The sequence below is a fragment of the Chaetomium strumarium genome (genome assembly GCF_033439665.1).
Source record: "Chaetomium strumarium strain CBS 333.67 chromosome Unknown B0T15scaffold_7, whole genome shotgun sequence".
NCBI lineage: Eukaryota > Fungi > Ascomycota > Sordariomycetes > Sordariales > Chaetomiaceae > Chaetomium > Chaetomium strumarium.
Window position 1 is genome coordinate 1,725,747 of NW_026944435.1, and position 23,970 is coordinate 1,749,716.

Sequence of the window (23,970 nt, forward strand, 5' to 3'; positions counted from 1 at the left end):
GTAAGCCTTTATCTTGTCGACCTTAAGACACTGTCGGAGTGTGAGTGTGAGCTGACCGTGGCGATGAAGATGCGATCGTCGTTGCGTGACTGCCTGGTTTCGGAGATACCTACCTAGGTATACGATACAATCCAACGTGGCTCTGGAATACCACCTCATGTCTGAGAGCTGCTAGCCCGGAGCTCAGCAATTCAACCATCCTGGTGTATTACTATAGAGCCGATGTCACTGAAGCTGGTCTCGACCCTGCCCCATCACCCCATCCAGAGGCGCCAAGCCGGCTAGCGCCGAGCCTAAAATCGAAACCCCTGGCGAGTGCCAAAGCCATGATGTCATCGCCAGCCAGGGGTCAAACAGCCGGAGCTTTCCTCACGCTACTTACCTTGCCAACTGCAGGAAACGCACGTGTGGACGAGTGATATGACCGCTCATTGCGGACTGGTGTTATAGCTTGTTCATATTAAGACAAGCACACTTTCGCTCAATGTAGTTTACGTGCTGGGAGCCTGCCACGAACAAGCCAGGGCTGCTCGGCAGTTGAGCAAGGGCCTCGGCACTACGTCAGAGCTACACATGTGCCCAGACTTATTAATGGAAGATGATCGCTACCTACCTACCTTACCTATCTCACCTGCTATATCCATGGTGAGCGACATTACACGAGCAGGAACGGTGCCTTGCCTCGAAAAGGTTTGCTCTTTCCAGTTCCAGCATTTTCCCGTCAACACTGGCTTTTGAGACGATTATCAGAGAAGGGAAGTGCAGCGTTGCAGTCGGCATCGCCATGGTCTAGAAGCGATCAAAACCGACATTCAACCTTCTGCCATAGCTGGAGCGTGTACCTACCGAAATAACCAAGGCACCTCTAGAAGATCCCACACAACCAGAACGAACCATATATCCCACCGTCCCACCTCCGGAGGCCGTCTCATAGCGCAATGCCTACACCATCGGACCCCTCTCCCGAGGGCAGCGAGCCACTTCGTGTGGTAACAGCGCCCCGGGATGGTAGCCATGCCACCGTCGTCCGCGATGCGGGGGGCGACATCATCTACCCTTCCTATGTCCCACCCGAGACGCAGTCGCCAACCTCGCCAACCACATTAAAAGGGTCCGCCACTGGGCCCCCTCAGCAGGGAGACAACACGCCTGCCGTCGTGATGCGGCAAGCGGGGACAAATATCTCGACAATGGACCGAAAAGGCAAAGCCGAGAGCGACTCGTCGTCGTCCGAGTCTTCGTCCGACGAGGATGAGAGCACGAAGCAAGCTCGCAGCAAAAGAGCGCGAACGAAGAAAGCGAAAAGAAAGAAGAACGCAGCAGACGACGACGACGAGGAACGCTACCGCCGCTTCCGCTTCGGCAACGAGCACTACCGCACCAAGGGCCGAGTCAAGAGCGACGGCCGCCTGAGCCTGAACGTCCTCGACACCAGCACCACGGGATACCTAGCGAAGGCCGTGGGCCAAGCAGCACGCAAGATGGTCCCCGGGACTCTGGCCAAACCCCCTACATCAGAACAACAACAACAACAACAACAACAACACCAACACTCAGACCAGCAGCCGCAGCCGCAACCTACGCAGCCCACTGCTCCCCCCTCATCAGAAAAAGCCCGCCCACCGCGCCTGAACATAGTGATAATGGTGATCGGCTCGCGGGGCGACGCACAGCCGTTCCTCAAGATCGCCAGTCTGCTGCACACCGAGTACGGCCACCGGGTGCGCATCGCAACGCACCCGGCCTTCCGCGACTTCGTCGCCAAGGACTGCCCCGGGGTCGAGTTCTTCAGCGTCGGCGGTGACCCGGCCGAGCTGATGTCCTTCATGGTGAAGAACCCGGGCATGATCCCGACCGTGGAGTCCATCAAGCAGGGCGACATCCAAAAGAGGAGGGGCGCGATGAAGACCATGTTCCAGGGCTTCTGGAGGGCGTGTATCAACGCCAGCGACGGAGAAGGGGATGCGAGGAACGTCGGGCTGTTGAAGGAGCGGGATCCGTTCGTGGCGGATGTGATCATCGCCAACCCCCCTTCGTTTGCGCACGTACACTGCGCCGAGGCGCTGGGTATACCGGTGCATCTGATGTTTACTTTCCCTTACACCCCGACGGAAGCGTTCCCGCATCCGCTGGCGCTCATCAAGCGGAGCAACGTGGAGGAAGGGTACACAAACTGGATTTCGTATCCGCTGGTCGAGATGATGGTCTGGCAGGGGCTGGGCGACCTGGTGAATGAGTTCCGCATCAAGACGCTCGGGCTGGATCCCGTGTCGACGCTGTGGGCGCCGGGCGCGACGTATCGCCTGCACGTGCCGTTTACCTATCTCTGGAGTCCCGGCTTGGTGCCGAAGCCGCCGGATTGGGGGGACGAGGTGGACGTCGCGGGGTTTGTGTTTCTCGATCTGGGGTCGTCGTTTGATCCGCCCGAGGAGCTGTCCAAGTTCCTGGAGGAAGGGGACGAGCCGCCCATCTACATCGGGTTCGGGTCCATCGTGGTGGACGACGCGGACCGGTTCACCAACATGATCTTCGAGGCAGTCAAGATGGCTGGCGTGCGGGCTCTGGTGTCGAAGGGGTGGGGTGGGTTGGGGGGTGACAGCCTGGACGTGCCCCGGAGGTGTACATGCTCGATAACACACCCCACGACTGGCTCTTCCCCAGGGTGCGAGCCTGTGTGATCCACGGCGGCGCCGGGACGACGGCCATCGCGCTAAAGTGCGGCAAGCCGACCATGATCGTGCCCTTCTTCGGCGACCAGCATTTCTGGGGGTCCATGGTCGGCAACGCCGGCGCGGGCCCAGACCCGGTGCCTTACAAGAACCTGACCGCGGAGAAGCTGGCGGAGGGAATCAAGTACTGCATCACCGGCAAGGCAAGGGAGGCAGCCGAGAGGATCGCGCGCGATATCGAGAAGGAAGGTGACGGGGCCATGAATGCCTGCAAGGCCTTCCACCGGAACCTAGTGCTCCAGGGCAAGGGGTCCATGAGGTGCTCGCTTCTGCCCGACCAGGTTTCTGTGTGGCAGATGAAGAAGACCGGCTTGCGACTGAGTGCGCTGGCGGCCGAGTTGCTGGTGGAGCGAGGGCTGGTGTCGTGGAAGAAGCTGCGGCTCACGAGGCACACTGAATGGAACGACTTTGAGGGGCCCGGAGAGCCGCTTACTGGCGTCGCGGGCTCGTTGATGTCCTCGGTGGGCGGTATCTTCGGAGGGATCGGAGGAGTGCCTTATCGGATTGGGAAGTTTGCGAAGAAGAGGAGGGAGAAGAAGAAAGCGAAGGAGGATGGGGCAGGCGGTGATTCAGGGGGGAATATACCACAGAACCCAGGAGCCTCGGAACCTAACGGTGATTCTCAGCAGAACGGCGACGTCCCTCAGATCGAGACCACAACAACCCACGCCATCGACCACGGCACATTGTCGAGAACAGCGACCGACCCGTCCAAAGAGGTTGCCCGCCAGGTCGGCCGCGGCGCCGCCAAAACCGCGACGGCCCTCGCCCGCACCCCGGTCGACCTCTTCGTTGCGCTCGTCCAGGGATTTCACAACGCCCCGAGGCTCTACGGCGACCCCACCGTTCGACGGCCCACTCGGGTAACGGGAATCCGCTCCGGGCTGCGCGCCGCGCGCCGCGAATTCGTGTACGGCATCTACGACGCCTGGACGGGCGTCGTGCGTCTTCCCGTGCGAGGGATGCGCGAGGACGGCCTGCGAGGGCTGATCTCGGGCGTCGGCATGGGCGTCACCGGCCTCGTGCTGAAGGACATTGCTGCGGTCTTGGGGCTGATCGGATACCCGCTGAAGGGGGTCGTCAAACAGCTCGAGAGAAGACGGGCGCCGCTCAAGTACATCCGGAGGGCGCGGGTGGTGCAGGGGACGAGAGAGGTGGAAACTTTGACTCAGGAAGAGAAGATGGAGAAGGTGCAGGAAGTCATAGCCGGGTGGCAGCTGATGAGGCGGCTATGGCTGGAGATGAAGAGAGCCGAGAGAAGGAAAGCGAAGGGCTTCGGAGGCAGGCTGGGCGGGAGTGCCAGGGGGTTGAGGATGAGCAGGGAGTGGAATACCGTGTTTGAGAACGTGGAAGTAGCGCAGAGAGCGCTCCATGCGCTAGAGAATGGCGAGGGGCTCGACCATATCCTGGAGCAGAGCAGCGGGGTGGTGGGGGATTCGAGCCCTGTCGCTCTCAAAGACGATACCACCACCAGCGGCAAGGTCTCGCCCGGTACTACAGACGACAGCCCGGCGTCCGGTTCGGCCCACGACTCGGTGGCACACGACATCGAGGCTCAGGACCACGCAGCAGCAGCACCGGAGGACGAGGACGAGAATCCCTTCTCGACGGCTACTCCCGCCATCGTTGAGAACAAACTCGAGAACAAAGACGAGATGGCAGAGCTTAACCTGCGAGTCGCAGCCTGATCAGCTCACGGCGCGAACCCCCCGGTCTTTTGATCCGCTTTTTGGCATTGCAGCCGTCAGCGTGCATCGTCTGGTGCCTGCTGTGCCTGTCGGGAGGGGTTACCACATGGCGTGGGCGTTTCGGATGGGACAGGACAGGACAGGTGCGGCGTGGCGCCGCAGCCGGTGGGCATCTGTCTCCCCGTGAGCGGGACGATGTTTCCTTCGTGCGGACAGAGGATAATGCATGGGATACAACCGGGCAGACCCAGTCTCGCGACGAATTACTATGCTATAGCTAGTTTTCATAATGCAGTTAATACCCTTTGTAAGTTAAGGATGTTCCGTTACTGTCGCCGCGCATATTGTCCCCGTGCACCTACCGGAAGGAGACACAAGCGTCGAAATGATCTGGTTGCGGAGCTGAACGGCGAGACCGAGACCACGACACTATCGCCGTTGCAGTGCCGCAACACAACAGGAAGAACATGCACTGTAGTATTACATTCCCAATGCCGTCAAACGAGTCAGGACAGCCTTCGCTGACTGCATCTTTGGTTGAATGTAACAATGTGTCGCTGCACTACGACGAAGAAAGTTGCTGGTTGGGTTCGGTGCATTCTCTGGAACGCAGCGATCTTGACCCCACCCTGGCTGTGGCTCCGCAAAGTTTCGGCGACCGAGTGGGGCAAACAGGTGGAGCGCAACGTTTGCCGAGAACGATCCCATCTCTTGGCAGGGGAACATGGGGCTTTATCCCGGGCACTGTTCTCGATCGAAGTCGGATGGATCATGGATGAAAGTCGCTCCCTCCTCCGGATCAGAACGATTCTACTACACCACAACATGTGCTGGATGAGCTTCCGTTTGTCTCTTTCTTTTGCTTCCCATTGTTGATTGAAGCTAGATGATTCTGTCTCCTCGAGCCGTATTTAGGTTCTGAAGGCAGCTGCGCCACCTGCGGCGTTACTGTGTGACCTGCCGAAGCGCTCAGCCAGAGCATCATGATCAGCATTATTGGTTACTTGTACGCTGAAATTGGCCGCTTCGGCGATGCTGTTTATGGCACCACCTGCTGCAAGAACCGGTCGGAGAGGACATACCTATCTATACCTATCCAATATGAGAAATAGCATTGTGAATTGACTCTCCGGGTAGAATTGCGTTGCCTCTGCTAGGTTTTAGCCCCTGTCATCTTACACCCCGGCCTAGCCTCCATACGGTAGTAGTTTGATTGCTCCTACGCTAGCGCCGGGACTGAAGGAAGCTTGGTCACTCTTGTTGAATCGCTTGAATCCTGCCATTGTGATAATCCCATGCTTCCCAAACCGCCACCCAGAACCCAATTCTCTCGTTTCCCGCTCAAGCTACATCCACGGAGCCCTGGAACACCAGCGAGAGACATGCCGCTCACGACATAGCTAACACGGTAGTGACGACGAGGCCAGTTAAGCCGGTAATGACAGAGCAAGACGAGACACAATGGCCGACAGCCCAGTCCATCCGGACCTCCACCCGTCCCCAAACATGGCCAACGCCAACGCCCACGCGCACTCCAACTCCCTCCACCTCCCCATCCAAGGCGGCCCCGGCCACGACGACATCGAGCTCACGCCGACCAGGCGCCCCTTCCAAGAAGAAGTCACCAGCCCGTTCCCGGAGGTGATCGAGCGGTCAAGGCTCGCGCCAGAGGTAGTGCCACACTCTACCCTAGAACTAGCGCCGGTCGCCTACAGGCGACCACCACCACCACCACCACCACCAGCAGCAGTAGCGGCGGACCTCAAGCGATGGGAAAGCACAAAGTCGCTGAACAGCCACTACTCCACTCCGCCGCCATTCACACACACACCACCACCGCCGCCGCGTCCTGTGCTGGGGTATGGTGGTCATGGCTATAGCGACCTGAGCAACAGCAGAAGCAGTCCGTATGATGATCGGCGGCCGTTGCCGTTGCCGATGATGGACGCAGGTGCGGCGGGCGGGGACGGGGACGGACGGATTTGCGGGATGCGGAGGCATCTGTGCTGCATCGGGTTGGCGATTGGCGTGTTCTTGCTCGTGGTTGCTATCGCGACCGGGGTTGGGGTGGGGATTGGCACGCGGAGGAAGAGGTTAGTCCCTGTTTTGTTATGTTTTTTTTTCTTTCGGTTTTCTTTATTATTTTCGCTGCATTTCTTTTGACATCTCCGGGGCTTCCTTTCTTCTTCTCCCGTCCGTTCCCGTGCGGTCCCGTCCCGTCTTGGCCGGTCCAAGCTGCCGGAACGGGACCCGGTGGGCGGGCCAGGGAGTTCCCAGGCCCGGCCCCACTTATTACCCAACGTCCCGGATCGCCCGAGGGCATTATCCAACCTTTAACACAATAATAAGATGCGGAAATACCCTACTGACTGACTGGTTACAGCAGCGATCCATCGCCTAGCCCGTCATCAACTCGCACGCTCCCGGCTCCGACAGCCACCAATGCGCCGTCGAACTCCAATGCGATGATGGCCTGCCCGGGCAACAACCTCACCATCTATACCTCCCAACAAAAACCCCAAAAGAAGTGGCTGCTGATGTGTGGTCGCGGTAGGTATTCACTTCCCCTACCCTTCCCCCTTTGGAGTTTGGACTGCCTGCCTCTTTACCCCTTACTCTGTCTCTTTTCCCTCCCGACGCATCTTTCCCTCACTAACTAACCGCAATAAACCGGCCGGGCCTGTTCAGATTACAACTCACAACTCAGCTTCACCGTGGACATGTACAACACCGTGGCAGCCACCCTGTCCGACTGCCTGGACATCTGCGCCGGGCAGGACGGGTGCGTGGGCGCCGGGTGGGGGCGGAACAGCTGGAACGACGGGCGGCCGACGTGCTGGCTGAAGAGCCAGCTGGGGCAGTGGAACGACGCACCGAATTGGTCGTTCTTTGTTGAGGACTCTGGGACTACGTAGGTCGTGTCATGGATTATTACTCTGCTGCTTAATTGAGATGTGTGTTTAATTTTATTGTGGACTTGCCCAGCCCCAGGGGAATCTCACTTTTTTGGTGGGGGTGTCGAATCTTGAAGGGCAACAGCGTTGGTGGAATTACCTTATGGCCTGGGTTTTCTCTTTTCTAATAAATATCGTAGAAGGAGCAGCGAGTCTTTTCTTCGTTGACGTGGACCGGCCATGATGGGATCATGCTGATGAAACGCAGGGGAGAGGGCAACTGGAAGGTGCGGCGGCATATGGATGACGATGTACTTGAAGTCGGCACGGTTAGTGATTAGAAAAAACTAAGGCTTGGTGGAACAGAGCAGAGCTCGATGGCAGGCGCAGATAGATCACAGCAGTCGTCCCATCAAAAGAGAGAGTGTTGCGGGTTGGAGGACCGTCAGATACCTGATAAGGGGCCGGTAAATATCAGAGGGAGAAAGCGAAAAAAGAGAGGCTACCGCGAATCGAACATGTGGTCCTACAAAGTCCGCAGCAGGGCTACCCACGCGGAGAGTGTTGGACAATTTTTCACAGCTCGACCACTACGCCACGAAGAGGTTTCGTGTTGTGGTGTGTGCGGTAGCGGTGGTGGGTTGGAAGGAGAGCCCGGCCCTCGGCCTTATATGCCTGGGACTTGGTACCTGGGTACCTACTTGTCCCTTCCTGCATTAAACCAGCCCGCCTTGATCATCCAGTAGAAAATCAACCCCGTCCATGGAAAATCACCTACCTACCTTACCGCGCCCTCTCATAATAATCCAACGGCAACCCCAACGCACGGCATTGCTCCCCCTCGGTAAACCCACGCACCGTCACCGACCTCGGCCAATCCAGCACCCTCACCCTACCCCTTCCCCTGGTACTGGGCTTCCACCTGCCCTCCCCATCAACATTCCCCTCCACCACCAACCTCAGGGTATTCCCATACCCCCTCGCCCGCAACCACCCCAGATCGGGATTGGGATCGCCCCCGCTCCTCATAAAACTCACAAACGAGTCCAGCACGAATTGCTCAAACGGCAGGTCCCCTTCGTCCCGCACCGGCAGACCCTGTCTGGCCAGGTTCCCAAAGACGTAGTACAGCTCGCCGGAATGACATCTCAGATATGGCGTATGAACCGGGTCGCCGTGCGGGTGTGTTTTACTCGTCTTTTTGTTGTAGGCGGGCGAACAGACGTCGAGGTCTGGCCAGCCGGCGGGCTGGTAGGTCCTGTTGAACTCGTAGTAATACACCGAGGGGAAGCGCCCACCACCACTCTGGATTGAGGAATAGACGGTGGCTTGGTCGATGCAGCGGAAGATGCCGTCCGTCGCGACGCGAGCGGCCGAGGTGAACAGGTCGAGGGTTGCGTTGCCCGTCGTGGGGAGGACGGGGAAGAGTTTGTCGAGCGTGGTGGGCGGCAGGGAGGGAAAGCCGTGTGATGCGAGGTAGGCGGATTGGTTTAGGCTGGTTGTGTCGTTGTTGCTGGAGGGATAGCCGATGAAGGGCGCGCCGTCGTCGCGCGTGATGCCCATCATCAGGCTGACGTTGGACGGCGGACCACCACCACCACCGGTGAGGCGCAGTTCGGGCGTGGTGAGGTAGGTACCGTCCACGACCAGGAAGCGCGCCGGGTTGGCCAGACCGGTGAGGGCGTGCGGCGGCAGCGCGCGGAGGCAGTCGACCTGGTCCTGGGTGCAGTTGGTCGCGGCGAGGATGGCGTCGGCGGCCACGGCGACCTGCTCGTCGATGGTGTAGTACCGGCTGTACGTGGTGCCGTAGTTGATGCCCCCCAGGTTGCTGAGCATGATGGCGCCCGCGAACTTGCCCTCGGCCTTGGGGGAGGCGAGCAAGGCGCGCACGCTGGCGGCGCCCGCGGACTGGCCGAAGACGGTGATGCGGTTCTTGTCGCCGCCCAGGGCGTGGATGTGCTCGCGCACCCACTCGAGCGCCGTGATCTGGTCGGCCAGGCCAAAGTTGCCGTTGGTCTTGCCGTCGCGCAGGGCCAGGAAGCCGAGCGTGCTCAGGCGGTAGTTGATGGCCACCACGACCATATCCCCCCGCGAAGCCATGTTGCCGCCGTCGAAGGTTGCGTCGTTGGCCGTGCCGCCCGTGAAGGCGCCGCCGTGTATCCAGAAGGCGACCGGCCGCAGCGTCCCTTTTGGGGGAGCGGCCGAGTTCGGGTTGGGGAGATACGGCGTCCACACGTTGAGGAACAGGCAGTCCTCGGTCCCCGTGTCGGTCCCCTGAGCGCATTGGGACCCGTACTCCAGCGCCGAGGCAGCTTCTCCGGAGCCCCTGAACAGGGTCGAATACGTGAACCGCTGCGGTTGGGCCGCGTAGCGGATCCCCAGGAAACGGAAGGACAGACGGTCCCGGAATCTGCAAAAAGAAGAAAGAAAGAAAAATGTAAGCCAAGTGTCTCTCGCCTGTGGTCTTTCGTGACGCACCCTGTGAGAGTCTGGTTGTTGACATCCACGCTGATCTGCCATCTAGCGCTCGTGTCCTGCGAGCTCTGGGTCGAGAAGGGGGCCGAATTCGTGCAGAGACCCGGGAAGCGCGCGTGAGCCGGTCCGCGGTGGCGGCGTCCGGCCATGTCAACGGCATTGACGCCGGCGCTCGCCGCTGCCCAGAAGCTGGACGAGGCGTTGGCTCTCCCTTCATACTGGAGGTATTCCGCGAACGCCGGGCCCCTTGCCGCCGCAGGCCGCCAGAGCTGCTCGCCCAGCTTGGCGCACACGTCTGGTGCGTCCTTGTAGAGCTTGGCGTCCGTGACGATCACGACCTCTGTGCTGGCTGATGCTTCACGGAAAAGGTCAGTCAGTTCCGTCTCTGTGTGTTGAGGAGGCAGATACCGGACAAAAGCAGCATTATGCCGGCATACTGCATACTGCATACTGCATACCCTGGAGATCATTGTTGCTCAAGATGGTCAGGCTCGTGTCCAGACGCCGCAGGGACTCGCTCGCACCAAGGCTGGCGAGGGCCGCCAGTGCCACCCCGACCAGGTGCATCTTGGAGAAGGTGGAGATGCAACAGGGACGGAGACGAGATCTGGGCTTCCAGGAATGGCGGAAGGATAATCATGTAATGTCTTGGGGTGAAACTTTAATATGACGCTTCCGTCCCCGCGGGGTCGGTACTCGGGTAGTGGCAAGCCACCGGTCCTCCAGTACTTCCGTCCCTTCGCGCCTGTTGCCCCTTTCTATGTAAGGTGCATCTTGCTGGCGGCTATGGTTATTACTATTTTGTTAGTGGTGCAGCGGGAGAAGATTATCCGCGGCTCGAGATTCCGGATCCAAACCCAATGCTGGAATCTGGGCCAAAGAGACGTCAGTATCTCAGCCGGACCACCTCCCGAAGCGATCAGGTTGAGGTTCTTCCCGGCTCCAGAGGAGAATCATGCGAGTGGCAGACCGGGAGTGACATCGGGCCTGAACTGTGCTGAACAGGCTAAATGGAGGATGCCCGCTCCGCCTACCGGGTTGCACGGACGACCGGGTGGGGATTTTGTTTCCGGGCTTCTGGGACGGAGTGGGTAGCGATAGTCGTCATTTCTTAGCATACTAGTACCTCTTAGTAGCTTTGTGTAGAGACTCTAGCTCATCCGTACAACCGAGCCCGCGACTCGATCATATCCACTCCCCAGTCTATGGTAGAGCGCGGGCAATGTCATTACTATATCTAGCCGGCTAACGACGTCTCGGGCAAGGTCATCTACATATAATAGTAACACAGCTCGGAATGGAACTGGGAATCGCCGGACTACACTGAGGCAAGTCTCGAGCTCTTCAAAGAGTTCAAATCCCGAGGTCACTGACCGGCTCGGCCGGCTCGTCTCAAAGAACGAGAGCTAGGCGTGTGGACATTGCGTCAATGCTCTCGGACGTACTTGTTTCCCTCCATCCCGCGATGCGCTCCCTAGAAGCAATACGTTTTGTACATGTATTATCCCTGACTGCAGTCTCCCTTGTGAACTGCATAATGTTAAGAAACCATTTGGAACCGAGTCTATTTATTTAGTTGCTTTGACGTCACTACTAGTACTAGCTACCCCTTGGCCTTCCATGTCTGAATTGATATGATGGCTGATTCTGGTGATGTGAGAAGACCGCCGCGGACTCCTTAGACTAGACACGGCAGGGAGTGGACGATGAATTCCGTTCACTGCTCGTTTCCATCGCTCGGAGGCATATGAAAACGATCTGCATGACCCAGAAATGGGCAGTTCTGAACCCATACTACCAGTGTTCACAGTTCTGGACAGTACTATACCGATAGCTACTGATGTCGTTATTTATATGGACTCTCCTTCTCGGGTAGTCCTCAAACATTCAAAGAAAACCGCGGACTTGAGGTATTATGCCAAACTACCCCCTCAAACTCTCTTTCCTCTCGTTCTCTGGCCCTTCCACAATGCCGCAACAATCCTCTCTGAGAAGCACTCTTGGAGTTTCCCGCCCAAATGAATCGTTGCTCGGCTTCAGGGTTTCTGGACAAACTTCTCGGGTACAACGTGATGTATGGCTGGCGAGTTGTTCTAAGATGGCCGATCCCTCTCTTACGATGAAGGCTACCTGGTGTCTCATGGAAATTGAGCAGTTGGTAGGCTCGCAAGACTGTCTTGTTCACGGATTGAAGAATCCGGGAACCGAAATCAGAAGCTTGTCGCATGTGCTTACCTCGACCCCTAGGCCGGGTTCGCTGATATGGGCTTAGGTATGCATCTTTTGACCTTACGTAATGCAACTAGACTTATGACATCGGCAGAGGGATCGGTCTTTGAATTTGATGATCGCTTGGAAGCTGACCTAATTACCTCTTACATGAACCCGAAGGTTGATAGCCATGCACTCACTCGGTAGCTGCTCACATCATCCTCATCCTCGAAGGTTGCATTCCAGAATATTCAAACCTTTCATGCTCATCTCAAGAGACCAGCTTGGACTGCAACGTCGGCGCAAACGACCGCATCGATAAATGTTGTAAACTTTGCAGTCATGGTAGGATCAGACACGGTGGAAAGAAAGACCTCGGCACCTCTTATTAGAGATGAGCGTTCCGTGATCACGAATGAAAACATCGAAGCAACACCGACCCTGACCAGTCTCGGTCGAAGATATGGGACACTTAAAAGACGAACTGTGTAGCTTCCCTTCTCTCTTTTTGTCTTCGGGCGCTTTCCCCTTTTTTTATCTTCCGAGTCATTGCAGCATCCTTTCTTTTTCGCTCTCCATACTTGCTTTTCGCAGCTGGCCTGCTCGGCATATGTAAGTTCCCGCCGCATGATTGGCTCTAAGAGGAGGAGACGTCTCGTATCTCCTCATGAGCCGAGCGCCTCGTGACACAGGCTTTCTGATATTCGCTTCCGCGATCAGACTCGCATCCGTATCGATTTTCACAGACGTAGTAACTAGGTAATTTGAAGGGCCCTTGTGACTTGACAAGCTGAAGACGGTATTTCCCCTTTTCACAGAATTCAGAGTACGGGGTATCTCCAATTAGCGGAACTTACCAGGTATTAATTCACAGAAGCGTCCGTGCTGAGCTTCGTCGCCGAGTGGGGTTAGTGGGCGGTCGCCGTGGTTCTTCACCCACCGTTGAGTTCGAGGTTTCATTCTCGCCGTTTGAGCTGCAAGGGGCGCCAATCAGAGATCCTTTTGATTGTGCTTGCTCCGACTCTGCAGTGCGGGCTTCCATCCGCGACTGGGGCCCGCGTCGGGGCATCCATCGAGCTCTCGAGACCGAAAAGGCGGTGTCTCCTGAACGCTCGAGATGCTGTCTTCGCCCAAGTTGATGCTCTGAAGGTCGATGAGGCGCCTTCAAGGCAGCTGTTGGTAGAAAAATTGATAATTGCCTGCGATCTAGGTCAGAAGTTCCCGGTACAGCACAGAATACCACCCAACTCGAACCCTGGTGGGGACGCAGCAGACACCAGGGACCGGGCAGCAAGAAAACAAGCGCGTCGGAGCAATTGAAGACAGGCGGGAGGTGACAAATCGTCGCCGTGAGCAATTGGCCTTGCTGCCCTTCCCCTGTCGTCTCATCAATCGGCTGTAACCCCTTCCTCAACTGCTCCTTCCACCACTTCGCCGTCCTGCCTTGATTCTCCCCGCAACGCCCGCGCTTTGAATCCGAAAAATCGTCTGATCTGGCAGATCTGGTCGCCGACCATGGACCCACAACCCGGCTCGTCTTCGGTGTCTAGCGAGAGCCCAGGCACCAGCACCCCAGCCGCACCGGGCTCAGTCTCGTCATCAGTTCCGTCCGTGACCGTCGCGGCATGCTTGGGATGCGTAAGATTTTCAACCAGTCCTCTCGCGTACCGTTCTTTTTATGATGCTCGTTATTTTATTACCTATGCGGTCATGTGCGGTGCTGACCAATTGCTCCCCGATGCACAATCCCATAACAGCGAGGCAAGCATCTCAAATGCGATGGAAACACCCCTTGCTCCCGCTGCACCAGCGCCGGCATTGAGTGTCTCTACGTGCCCTCTCGCCGGGGATACAAGGGGCCCAGGAGGAACACGGCGCAGAACCCGAACAAGCGCCATGCGTCGTCCTCGCCCGAGTACGCCGGCCCGACGGGGAGCTGTCCCATGCTGCTGGGACACGGGGGCGTGTCTCTCGCTCCGCAGACCCTCGCGGGCTTCAACCCGGCGATTGTGCTCCCGGACCAGCCCCAGCTCACTTATACGGCGCCCGCCCCGCTGAACAATGTCCACCTCTACACCCGCAACCCGTTCGCGCCAGGAACCATCATGACTGCCGACACGCTAGCCCTGACGACCGCCGCGGCGACTACGCCGGCCGCGCCCCCGGTCCAGCCGCCGGCGCCGACGCTCGCGGAGCGCTGCTTCGACGCCTTCTACCACTACTTCCACGCCGGCCACCCGTTCGTGCTGCCCAAGGAGTACTTCCTGCGCATGCTCAAGGACGGCACGACGCCCAACCTCAACGTGGTCATGGCCGCGATGCGATACATCGGCTCGCTGTACGTCGACGCCGGGCCCGCGCGCGCCACCTACCTGGACGAGGCCATCCGGCTCTGCTACCAGCCCGGCACGGCCAAGGACGGCTTCCTGATTCAGGCGCTCCTGCTCATCATCGTCGGCCTGGACGGGCAGTGCAACCAGGCGCGCGCACGGGAGCTGCTGGCCGACTGCGAGCGCTTCGCCATCGAGATCGACCTCAACAAGCGCGAGTTCGCCACCCTGCACGGCCGCGGCAACCCCGTGCTCGAGGAGAGCTGGCGGCGCACGTGGTGGGACCTCTACGTCTGCGACGGCATGATCGCCGGCGTCCATCGCGTGACCAAGTTCCTGCTCTTCGATATCCAGGCCGACGTGGGCCTGCCGTGTGAGGAGCAGCAGTATCTGTCAGGGGTAAAGCCAAAAATGCGCCCCGTAGAACCCCAACAGGGGAGTGCCTAAACCAACTCGGCTAACCATATTTGTATTTCCCAGCGTATTCCGCCACCCTCGTACATGGAGGACTTCGACGACCAGGACTTTTCCGGGGAGGACAGAGAGTTCTCGTCCTTCGCGTACCGCATCGCCGCGGCCCGCAACCTGGGGCGGATGATGCGCATGCCGCCCGTCATGTTCCCCGGCGACGAGAACGTCAACCGGGTGCAGTCGCTGCTGAGCAACTGGCGGATGCACCTGCCGGAGTCGAAGCGGGACGACCTGAGCAAGAACTGCCAGCTCGACGAGATGATGTTCCAGGCGCACTTCATCACGCATGCGTAAGTGATTTTCTTTTTTTTCTCTGCCGCGTTTTACCCTCTGTTCTCCTTCTCTCTCCTATCATTATTATTCACTCCATCCTAACTCGGTCACCAAAGCTGCACCATCATCCTCCACCAACCGCTCTCGCAACTCGACACCTCCCCGACACAGGCGGTCAACTCGTGCGCGCCGCATCGGGCCGTGCCCTCGGGCGACGTCTTCAACACGCACACGCGGCACACCCTGACGGCCGCCTCAGAGATCTCCAAGATGATCACGCAGGCGGTGCCCATCACGCACCACACGCACTTCTTCACGTGCGTCATCACGCTGTCGTCCATCGTGCACCTGTCCAAGTGGGCGCTGTACTTTGTCGACGACGAGGACCACCTGCGGCAGCAGATCCGGCTCAACATCGGCGCGCTCAACCGGCTCAGCAAGGTGTGGAAGGCGGCCGACACGGCGTGGGGCCAGGTCCGCGGCGTCGCGCAGGAGATCTACCGCGAGAAGAAGGCGCAGCAGATCAGCCCGGCCTTCTGGGTCGGCTTCACGCAGGAGCAGATGATCTCGTCCATCAATGCCGACGAGGGCATCATGAGCGAGTTCAACAGCGTGGCGGCGCAGCAGCAGATGTTGGGGAATGGGCATGCGCATGGGCATGCCCATGGCGCCGGGGTTAGTCAGGGGTAGTACCTAGGTACTACAGCACATAAGGTAGGGGGTTGTGTGTTTGGTGCTACCTTATACTATGGCATGGCATGATTGGATTTGGGATGGTTTTTGCCAGCAGGTCTCGGGAAAACGGAGTTGGGGATTTATATTTATTTCGTCTTCGGCAAAAGGTATTAATCATGAGAACCGAAAATACTGAAAGGGGGTATATATACTAGGAGCATCTTTTTGACAGTGGATGGGAGGAGCCTTATGAAGGGAGAGTTATTATCTGTCCGAGCTCTCTCATGGCAAGCGTTGCAAGCTATTAGTGCCTACTACCTTTTCCGCGCTGCAACTTGTGTATATCGATCACCTTACCTGCTCCAGAGTACTTCGGTCCAGGTCTGGGAAGAACTTGAAAAGTAATCCGCCCTAACCTCTCTTACTTACTGTCTTGTAAGGCAGTCCAGGAGGCGGACCTAGTCGCCGAGAGGATGGTTCGATGTTTAACCCACTACCGTACTAGTATTTTCCTTGTTCCTCTTTGAAGAAATGAAGACTCGGGGATATAGCGGAGTGTGGTGGGGTGGGCGAAGTCTGGGCAGTCGCCGACGATGGGTTGGTGTGGTAGGGCTGACTGAGAGGCAGGGACAGTTTGTGTCTCTCACTCGGGCGGCGATCCCGGGCACTCGGCAAACACCATGCTTGGCTCAGCCCGGCCTGCGCCTCACCCATGGGTCTGGCGGTGACCTCGCTGTACATAAGTACTGTACGTACTAATGGATTGCTACCTACTAGTGTACAGAGTATGTATGTACAGTACACTACCTAATAACGTTAACTCCGGAGCAATCCGTCTTGCCCCCGGCGTAATCGGCGAACCCCATGGGTCTGATTCGGCGCTAGTATGCTGAGAAGCTAGATCCGATTCAGCTGCGGTGTAAGCGGGCTCTTCGTTGTGCTAAGGATTGCAACCACACCAGTCCAGTCTGACATGCACATGCATTGGTTGGCTCCCCCGTGGCGATAGGTTCCCGCACATTACCTTCACATGGCAGATGCACATTCTTCGGGTGAGGTCAAGCCTTACATGTATACAGAAGTAATAATAGGCATCAGACCCGGGGAAGCTGGAATGGTACCTAAGGCCCATGGGCCCGTGGGTGGCTACCGAGTCAGCCCGACAAGGGCGGGCGGCGTTATTGTGTGCCAGATTTCTGATTTTGAGTTCTGATCTTTTTGCAAGACAGGGTTTTATGAAGGATGACGCTATGTGTATGTCGAGGTTAGTGTGTGAAGAAGGTTGCCGAGATCTGAGTATTTTCTACCACGCCATTTGGCTGGGCATACGCCAACTGGACCCCGAGAAATCAACCTCACAAAAAGTACCTATCTAAGATGGCCGTCGACGTAGGTGGCCTCCAGTATATTTTAGCCATGGGTGGTGCCTAACATACCTAGTCATTCTAGATTCTCCTGTCGTTGTCATTGTTTTGAGGGGAACACGCCCGTGGTCTTCTCCCATTATAGCTCCTCCTCCTCCTGCGACTTCACCAGCCGCTTTCCCCCCACCAGGCCTTTCGAGATGGCAGCCACAAGCATATCCTCCTCCACAACCTCCAAGAGACCACCGCCTACCGACCTCGAACAGGGCATCGCAGCCGACAAGTTTTTGCTCAACACAACCGTCGACACCCTGGCCTGGAAGGGTGTCACGGTAACTGTCAAAGATAGGGAAACCAAGCAGGCGAAGAACATAGTTGACAATGTCTCAGGCCTGGTCGAAGCCGGTACTTTCCCCCCACCCCTTCCCTTTTTCCCGCCCCTCTCAAACTAACCAACGCAACCCCCATCATTCCAGGCGAGATGCTAGCCCTAATGGGCCCCTCCGGCTCCGGCAAGACAACACTCCTCAACTTCCTCGCCTCGCGCCCCAACAATACCGGATCCTCCTCCTCCTCCTCCTCCTCAACGTCGGGAACCGTCCTCCTCAACGGCAGCGCCGCGTCCCGCGGCAGCCTGCGCGCCGTGTCGCGCTTTGTCGAGCAGGAAGACGCGCTGGTGGGGGCGCTGACGGTGCGCGAGACGCTGACCTTTGCTTCGCGCCTCTCCTTCTCTTTCGCCGGGTGCACCACCAGCAGCAGCAGCAGCAGCAGCAGGGAGAGGGTGGCGCGGATCGAGGAGCTGCTGGAGGCGTTTGGTCTGCGCGAGCAGGCGGATACGCTGGTGGGCACGCCGCTCCGGAAGGGGATCAGCGGCGGGCAGAAGAGGAGGGTGGGCGTGGCGAGCCAGCTGGTTACGGGGGCCAAGGTGCTGTTCTTGGATGAGCCGACGAGCGGGCTGGATTCGGTTGCTGGCTGGGAGGTGGTGCGGTTCTTGAGGGAGGTCGCTAAGCGGGAGAGGGTGAGTTCCGTTTTTTTTCTTTCTTTCCCTCTTTTTTTAACTATACTACTCTGCGGTGAGAGGATGGATGAGGGGGGAAGAAAACATGTTGGGCTAATTGGAAGGCAGTTGATTGTCGTGGCGTCGATCCACCAGCCGAGCACGGCGACCTTTAACCTGTTCGACAAGCTCCTGCTCATGTCGCACGGCAAGACGCACTATTTCGGGCCGGTCGCGGGCGTGCCGGCGCACTATGAGTCGCTGGGCTACGCGATGCCGATGCACGTCAACCCGGCCGAGTTCCTGTTGGAGATGGTCAACACCGACTTCGCCGCGGACAGGCAGGCGGCCATGCAGCGGCTGGCCGAGATGCAAGACGCCTGGGCGCGCTCGACACGGGCGAAGCAGCTCGCCGGTTCCCTGGCTGTGGTCGAGGAAGGAAAGGGGTCAGGGGCTGTGGAGCTCGACGCCGCCGAGAGGAGACCCGGTCTGCCGAGCTTGGTGCTGACGTTACTGCACCGGAGCTTTGTGAAGAGCCGCCGTGATGTCGTGGTGTACGGGATTCGGCTGGCCATGTACACTGGTGAGTGTTGCCCTGAGGGCTTTTCGAAGACCGAGTTTGAAGTATTCACCCACCTGCACAGCACTGGCCATCATGATGGGCACCGTTTGGTTGAGGCTGGATGCCACACAAGAGTCCATCATCCCATTGATCAACGCCATCTTCTAGTAAGTTGCCGATACCATCCACCTGTGAATATCCATTAGTGCTGACAGGCCGTAGCGGTTCCGCCTTCATGTCGTTCATGGCCGTCGCCTACTGTCCCGCCTACCTCGAAGACTACCTGCAGTACATCAAAGAGAAGCGCAACGGGCTGTACGGCTCGACCGCCATGCTCCTGTCCAACTTTCTGATAGGAATCCCTTACCTGTGTATGCCCACCGTAATACTGCCCCTGAACCACCCTCCACCCATGCTGACGGCCGACGGATGCAGTCATCTTCGCCCTCGTCTTCTCCTCCATCTCCTACTGGCTCTCCAACTTCCAGCCCACGGCCCAGGCCTTCTTCACCTTCGTGCTGTGGGCCTTCCTTGACCTGCTCGCGGCCGAGAGCCTAGTGGTGCTGATGACCTCCATCTGCCCGTCCTTCGTCATCTCGCTGGCGCTGGTGGCTTTCGCCAACGGCCTGTGGATGAGCGTCAACGGCTTCATGGTGCCGCCGACCGTGCTCAACGTGTTCTACAAATACGCCTTCCACTTCTGGGACTACCAGAAGTACGTGTTCGAGAACATGATGGTGAACGAGTTCGGCGGGAGGGTGTATAGCTGCGGGAACGGATGCCAATGTAAGAAGAATTCCGGCGCGTCTAAGTCACCTGCTGCTGCGGCTTTCCGAAGACTAATAACAGACCGTACGCAGGCATGTGGCAAACCGATCTCGCCGATCAATGCCTGATTCGCGGCCAGGGAGTGCTTGACCAGTATGGTTACAAGCCAGGGTATATGGGCAAGGACGTCGGTATCATGGTGGGCATCATTGTTGGATACCGTCTTGCGGCATGGTTGGTGCTGAAGTTGAAGAGGTAAAAAGGAGCTTCAGCCCGAGTAGATTTTGGGTTGGGGTTAGAGGACAGCTAGAGCTCTCACGAGTTAGGGTGTCACTAGAAGAGGGTTAGGGCTAGACTGGGCGGATGCGGTTTTTCTGGAGTACTAGTAACTAATACCTATGGTAGAAGCGCTTACATTTTTAATTTGGAAACGTGATCCATCGAGCCCAATTGTTTCCATCTCATGGTTAGGTTGAATGATCCCATTTCTCTGAGCGGTTGACCAGAAAATACGCAGATGGCAAGGCGCTACCAGTTACGTACCGTAGGACACGCTGATAACGGTGGTCCCACTTATCGCGTGAAAGCGTGCCGCTTTGGCGTTAGCCATCCACGCTAGAACCGGGAACTGTCCCCTCGCATTGCAGAATCCAGGCAACCTCAAGGCATATCATACCGAGCGGTTTCCGGCCAGTATGGAGCTAATAACGTCACCCCTTACGACGCTGGGTAGCATATCAACCCCAGACTCCTTCTACACGGCGCGGGGCTCAGGCTCGCCGGCCAATCCCGCTGACGAAACCGGTCTCAGCAGCCTTGCCGATGAGCAGCCCGCGGACGAGCCAAGCTATCGCGACGCAGTGCCGCTTCCACACGAATTGAAATGGCACTGCCAGATTCATCTTGAAGAGCGTCTCTGTGCGTGTCATCCCTTTTCAGCACCCTTTCAAAAAGGCTTTCCTCACTCTAACATTCGTATTTTCCCTCGCACAAAAACAGACACAGCAGCAATCCACATCCTCTCCGGCCTGCTCAGCGATGGCACCACCACCACCGCCACCACCAACACCCGACACCATCGCCAGAACAAACCCAAACCCGCGCGCATCCCCCCACCCTCCCAGCTCGCCCTCCTCGCAACCCTGCCCATCCACCCGTCCTTCACCTCCCGCCCGCTAGAAACCGCCAACGTCCACGCCGCCTCCCACGCGCTGTCCTACTTACGGAGCCTACTCCGCACCGTGGGCCCACTCAACGCCAACTTCCGCGCCGCCCTCGACTTCCGCTCCTCCTCCACCTCCACGCCCAGTTCCCACTACCCCCCCAGACCCAGAAGGACAGGACGAGTAAATGGGGGCGGGGGCGGGAGCGGGAGCAGGAGCAGAGGCGGGACCCCGCTCTCAGGCGACGACGACACGGCGTCCGCATCCTCCGACTCGGACGCGCTCGGCGGGCCGTTTGCGTCCTCCCAGCTCGTCTTCCGCCGCGCGCCCGACTTCTGGTCTGTCCTCGGGTGGGCGTTCCGGTGCGCGGCGGAGCAGCAGTCGCAGCCGCAGCAGCAGCAATCATCAACGTCGTACGCGGTTCGCTGGCGCTATTGGCGGGTGTGGCTGGAGTTTGTGGTCGCGGTGCTGGAGGCCGACTGGGACGAGCGGTTGGCCCGCGATCAGGAGGAGAGCGATAAGAGGGACGGGTATCCCATGCTGAGCGGCAGCTTGCTGGTCGCGTACCTGGACGGGCTGCGGCGAGAGCGGAAGAATGTGGTGCGCGAGGTGCTGCGGGCCGTGTTTGCCTTCTGCGACGCCGAGAATCTCGCGTCGGACAGGGCCATGTACAGGGAGGTGTTTGAGAAGGAGACGGTGGTGGGCCAGTCGGGGAAGAAGAGTAAGCGCAAGAGGGCCGGGGAGGCCGTGGTAGATCTGGAGAATGACCTGTTTGGGGATTACCTGGATGAGGACGAGTTCACGTCGGATGAGGAGGACGCGGAAGGGGAGGATCTGCCGGTGCCGAAGGCGCGGCGGAAGCCGGGGAGGAAGCCCCGGGGCGAGGGCGGCGCGGGCTCCGCTTTCACCCTCACCGACGACATCGCCGAGACGGTGCCCTTTCGGCTACGGATATTCCGCCTCCTCTCGGCAGCGTCCTACTACCTCCCGGAGACCTTCACGCCGGTCGACGAACTCTACGAGAAATTCACCGACGCCGTCCGTGGCCTCCCGCTGCCCATGTTCCGCCTCTTTGTCGCGTCGCACCCGCCCTTCCTACCCGCGTCCGTCCAGGTCTCGTTCCTGCGGATGGTCATCGAGGCGATGCTGCCGCGGCACCCGGACCCGGCCGACGTCGATCCGGAGTGCGAGTCGCGCCACGGCGTGACCGTGCTCATGATGGAGGAGTGCTTCCTGCCGTTTGCCGCCAACCGGGTCATGGCCGAGGACAATGCCAAGCTCTCCCTGGCACTTGAGAGCTTGTTGTGGTTTGTCTACGCTCAGATTGGCATAGAGTACTCGGAGGGGCTGCGCAGGGCGGTCGAGACGGGCATCAAGGCAAGGGAGCAAAGGATCAAAAAGAGAGCGGCCGGTGCCGCGGACAAGGCTGCGCGGGAGATGTTGGCGCGGTCGGCGAGGAGTCTGAGGGTGTTGGTAGATGTGGTTTCGGCTATGGGAAGGTGAGGGTAGATCCTTTCTCTCTGTGGGTGTTGGATGGCGTGTTGGTCTCGGCTGGGGTTGGGCTGGTTTTGGCTTTTTGATACCCGTCGTTGGCCACAGAGCCTGCGGCACTTGCATATCTAAGTGTTATGGTTTGTTGGCCCGTCAGTTATACATTACGGTTTTGTATGTTTGTTGGGTTGTCCCAATGGTCGAGCCCATCCTTGCGGCGTGAAGTGTGGTTGAGCATACCCGCCTACTGGCGCAACATCGGTCATTCAAGCTGCTTGCTTGGAACTCCAGACACCTGTTGCCACTGTCCGAATATAAATATAGGAAGCGAGGACGCTAACTCATTTAGTACATAACCGCCCTCTTCCGAGCCATATTTCCTCGATGGTCATATGGCTGGTCACCTTACATATACGAAGACCAGTTGAAGACCAGGTGAGATGACCTACCTCATAGGTTCCCATATACACTGTTGTACACTGGCGCCCACGTTATCACGGCATCCTGAGACCCTTCCTCGAGGGTGGCGCCGTGTTTCCTCTGAGCACCTGCATGTTATCCAGCTGCTTGGTCAGTTTCGACTTCCTCGGTCTCAGGCCTCCGACCTTTCAAGATATATCCCTCTTTGCGAGTGGGCGCCTCATTTCTTCGCCTTCGGAGCAGGCTGCCAGGCCTGCGGCTGCCACGTCTCGCTCGGCCCGCCTTTGGCCTGCTTCCACGGATCTGGCCTCTCGTCCCCGCCCTTCTTTTGCTTTTCCTCGGCTTCTTGCTGCATCTTCTTCCACGTCTCCTCCCGCTGGATGACGGCCTCATCATCTCCCAGCGTAACCGCTGCGGCATCATCATCACCAGCCTTCGTACTCTTCGTGACCCCCGTCCGACCCGTGGCGTTCATCTCGCCCAGCCGCGCCCTATCCTCGGGCTTACCGGGTCCTGCTCGCCTACTGTCCGTCCGGAACGGCGGCTCCCTCAAGCCCAGATTCGCCCTCCCCTCCGGAGAGGACGGCGACGCAGGACCACCCTCCATGGCCCTGGGCTTCGCCTCCCACCGCGCGTCCGCCTGCGCCGCGAGCAGCCTGATGCGCTCCTGCCGCGCCACCTCGGCCTGCTGCTCGCGGAGCGACGGCGGGTCGGGCCGCGTGTGCCGCAGCCACTGGTGCCAGGCGGGCGGCACGACGACGTCGCCGTTGTGCGTGCCGCGCGGGTAGCGCACGATGCGCCGCCACCGGACGGGCGAGAGGTTCGGGTGCGTCGGGCTCGGCGAGGGCAGGCGCGAGCCGCGGTCGAGGAATTCCCAGTACGTGTTCCCGTTTAGGTCGAGGCCTGTGTTGAAGGGAGAGTGGAGGGGTTAGTAGTGAGGCGGGATGCAGGGCTTATTCAAGGTAGTGGGTTCATGCTAGTTGGTTTGTGGTGGGTGGGTTTCGGTCTGAAGATTGGCTGGGCGGATGCGCACGTACCGACGAGGAATTGCCGCCGCCATGGCAAGCGCAGCATCTTCCACTTGTACCACGCCCGCAGCAGCGGGGAAACTGGTGGGTGGGACATTGCATGACCCTACACTGGCGGAATGGAAACTCGGAGCTCGTAGTACCCTGAGAACGGGTAATTGCGAACCGTTTGTTTCTGAGCTGGGCTGCTGTTCCCGCTGCTCGTGTCAGCAGACTCAACACCCATCAGTTCGCAGCTCAGGTGGATTATTTTTCTGAAGCTACCATAGCTCCGATGACGTTGTTGCCAAGCCGGCAAGAACGGTCGCGGCTGCTAGAGTCGAGCCACATTTAGCACAGCCTCCCCCATCCCAGATGTGGCTGCATCGCACCTAAGCCAAGTCGAGACCCCACGTTCAGCGGGTCCTGGAATGCGTGTAATCAAGGCAATA

The 23,970-nt window shown here is 58.6% G+C and overlaps 5 protein-coding genes across 5 annotated transcripts; 3 read left to right on the top strand and 2 right to left on the bottom strand.

The window, feature by feature from the left end:
- Positions 1-938: 938 nt before the first annotated feature.
- Positions 939-4,417, top strand: B0T15DRAFT_496905 (uncharacterized protein; the record flags this gene model as incomplete). Its single annotated transcript, XM_062867222.1, has 2 exons — positions 939-2,584; positions 2,662-4,417. 2 exons carry the CDS (start codon positions 939-941, stop codon positions 4,415-4,417), a joined length of 3,402 nt encoding a protein of 1,133 aa, XP_062718222.1.
- Positions 4,418-5,554: 1,137 nt separating this feature from the next.
- B0T15DRAFT_305582 (uncharacterized protein) lies at positions 5,555-7,510 on the top strand. The gene is made up of 3 exons (XM_062863864.1): positions 5,555-6,510; positions 6,801-6,967; positions 7,106-7,510. Exons 1-3 carry the CDS (start codon positions 5,879-5,881, stop codon positions 7,330-7,332), a joined length of 1,026 nt encoding a protein of 341 aa, XP_062718223.1. The 5' UTR covers positions 5,555-5,878; the 3' UTR covers positions 7,333-7,510.
- A 584-nt stretch (positions 7,511-8,094) lies between these two features.
- On the bottom strand, positions 8,095-10,798 carry B0T15DRAFT_505477 (Alpha/Beta hydrolase protein; the record flags this gene model as incomplete). The annotated part of the gene is made up of 3 exons (XM_062867528.1): positions 10,245-10,798; positions 9,790-10,141; positions 8,095-9,721 (listed from the first exon to the last, which is right to left on the bottom strand). Exons 1-3 carry the CDS (start codon positions 10,351-10,353, stop codon positions 8,095-8,097), a joined length of 2,088 nt encoding a protein of 695 aa, XP_062718224.1. The 5' UTR covers positions 10,354-10,798.
- Positions 10,799-13,512: 2,714 nt separating this feature from the next.
- On the top strand, positions 13,513-22,103 carry B0T15DRAFT_487574 (uncharacterized protein; the record flags this gene model as incomplete). Its single annotated transcript, XM_062866447.1, has 11 exons — positions 13,513-13,635; positions 13,755-14,726; positions 14,808-15,088; positions 15,188-15,673; positions 16,531-16,535; positions 17,587-18,092; positions 18,237-18,694; positions 18,892-19,040; positions 19,105-19,455; positions 19,530-19,692; positions 20,474-22,103. 11 exons carry the CDS (start codon positions 13,513-13,515, stop codon positions 22,101-22,103), a joined length of 5,124 nt encoding a protein of 1,707 aa, XP_062718225.1.
- A 314-nt stretch (positions 22,104-22,417) lies between these two features.
- B0T15DRAFT_305761 (uncharacterized protein) lies at positions 22,418-23,960 on the bottom strand. Its single transcript, XM_062863865.1, has 3 exons — positions 23,911-23,960; positions 23,549-23,852; positions 22,418-23,414 (listed from the first exon to the last, which is right to left on the bottom strand). Exons 2-3 carry the CDS (start codon positions 23,634-23,636, stop codon positions 22,732-22,734), a joined length of 771 nt encoding a protein of 256 aa, XP_062718226.1. The 5' UTR covers positions 23,637-23,852; positions 23,911-23,960; the 3' UTR covers positions 22,418-22,731.
- Positions 23,961-23,970: the final 10 nt, after the last annotated feature.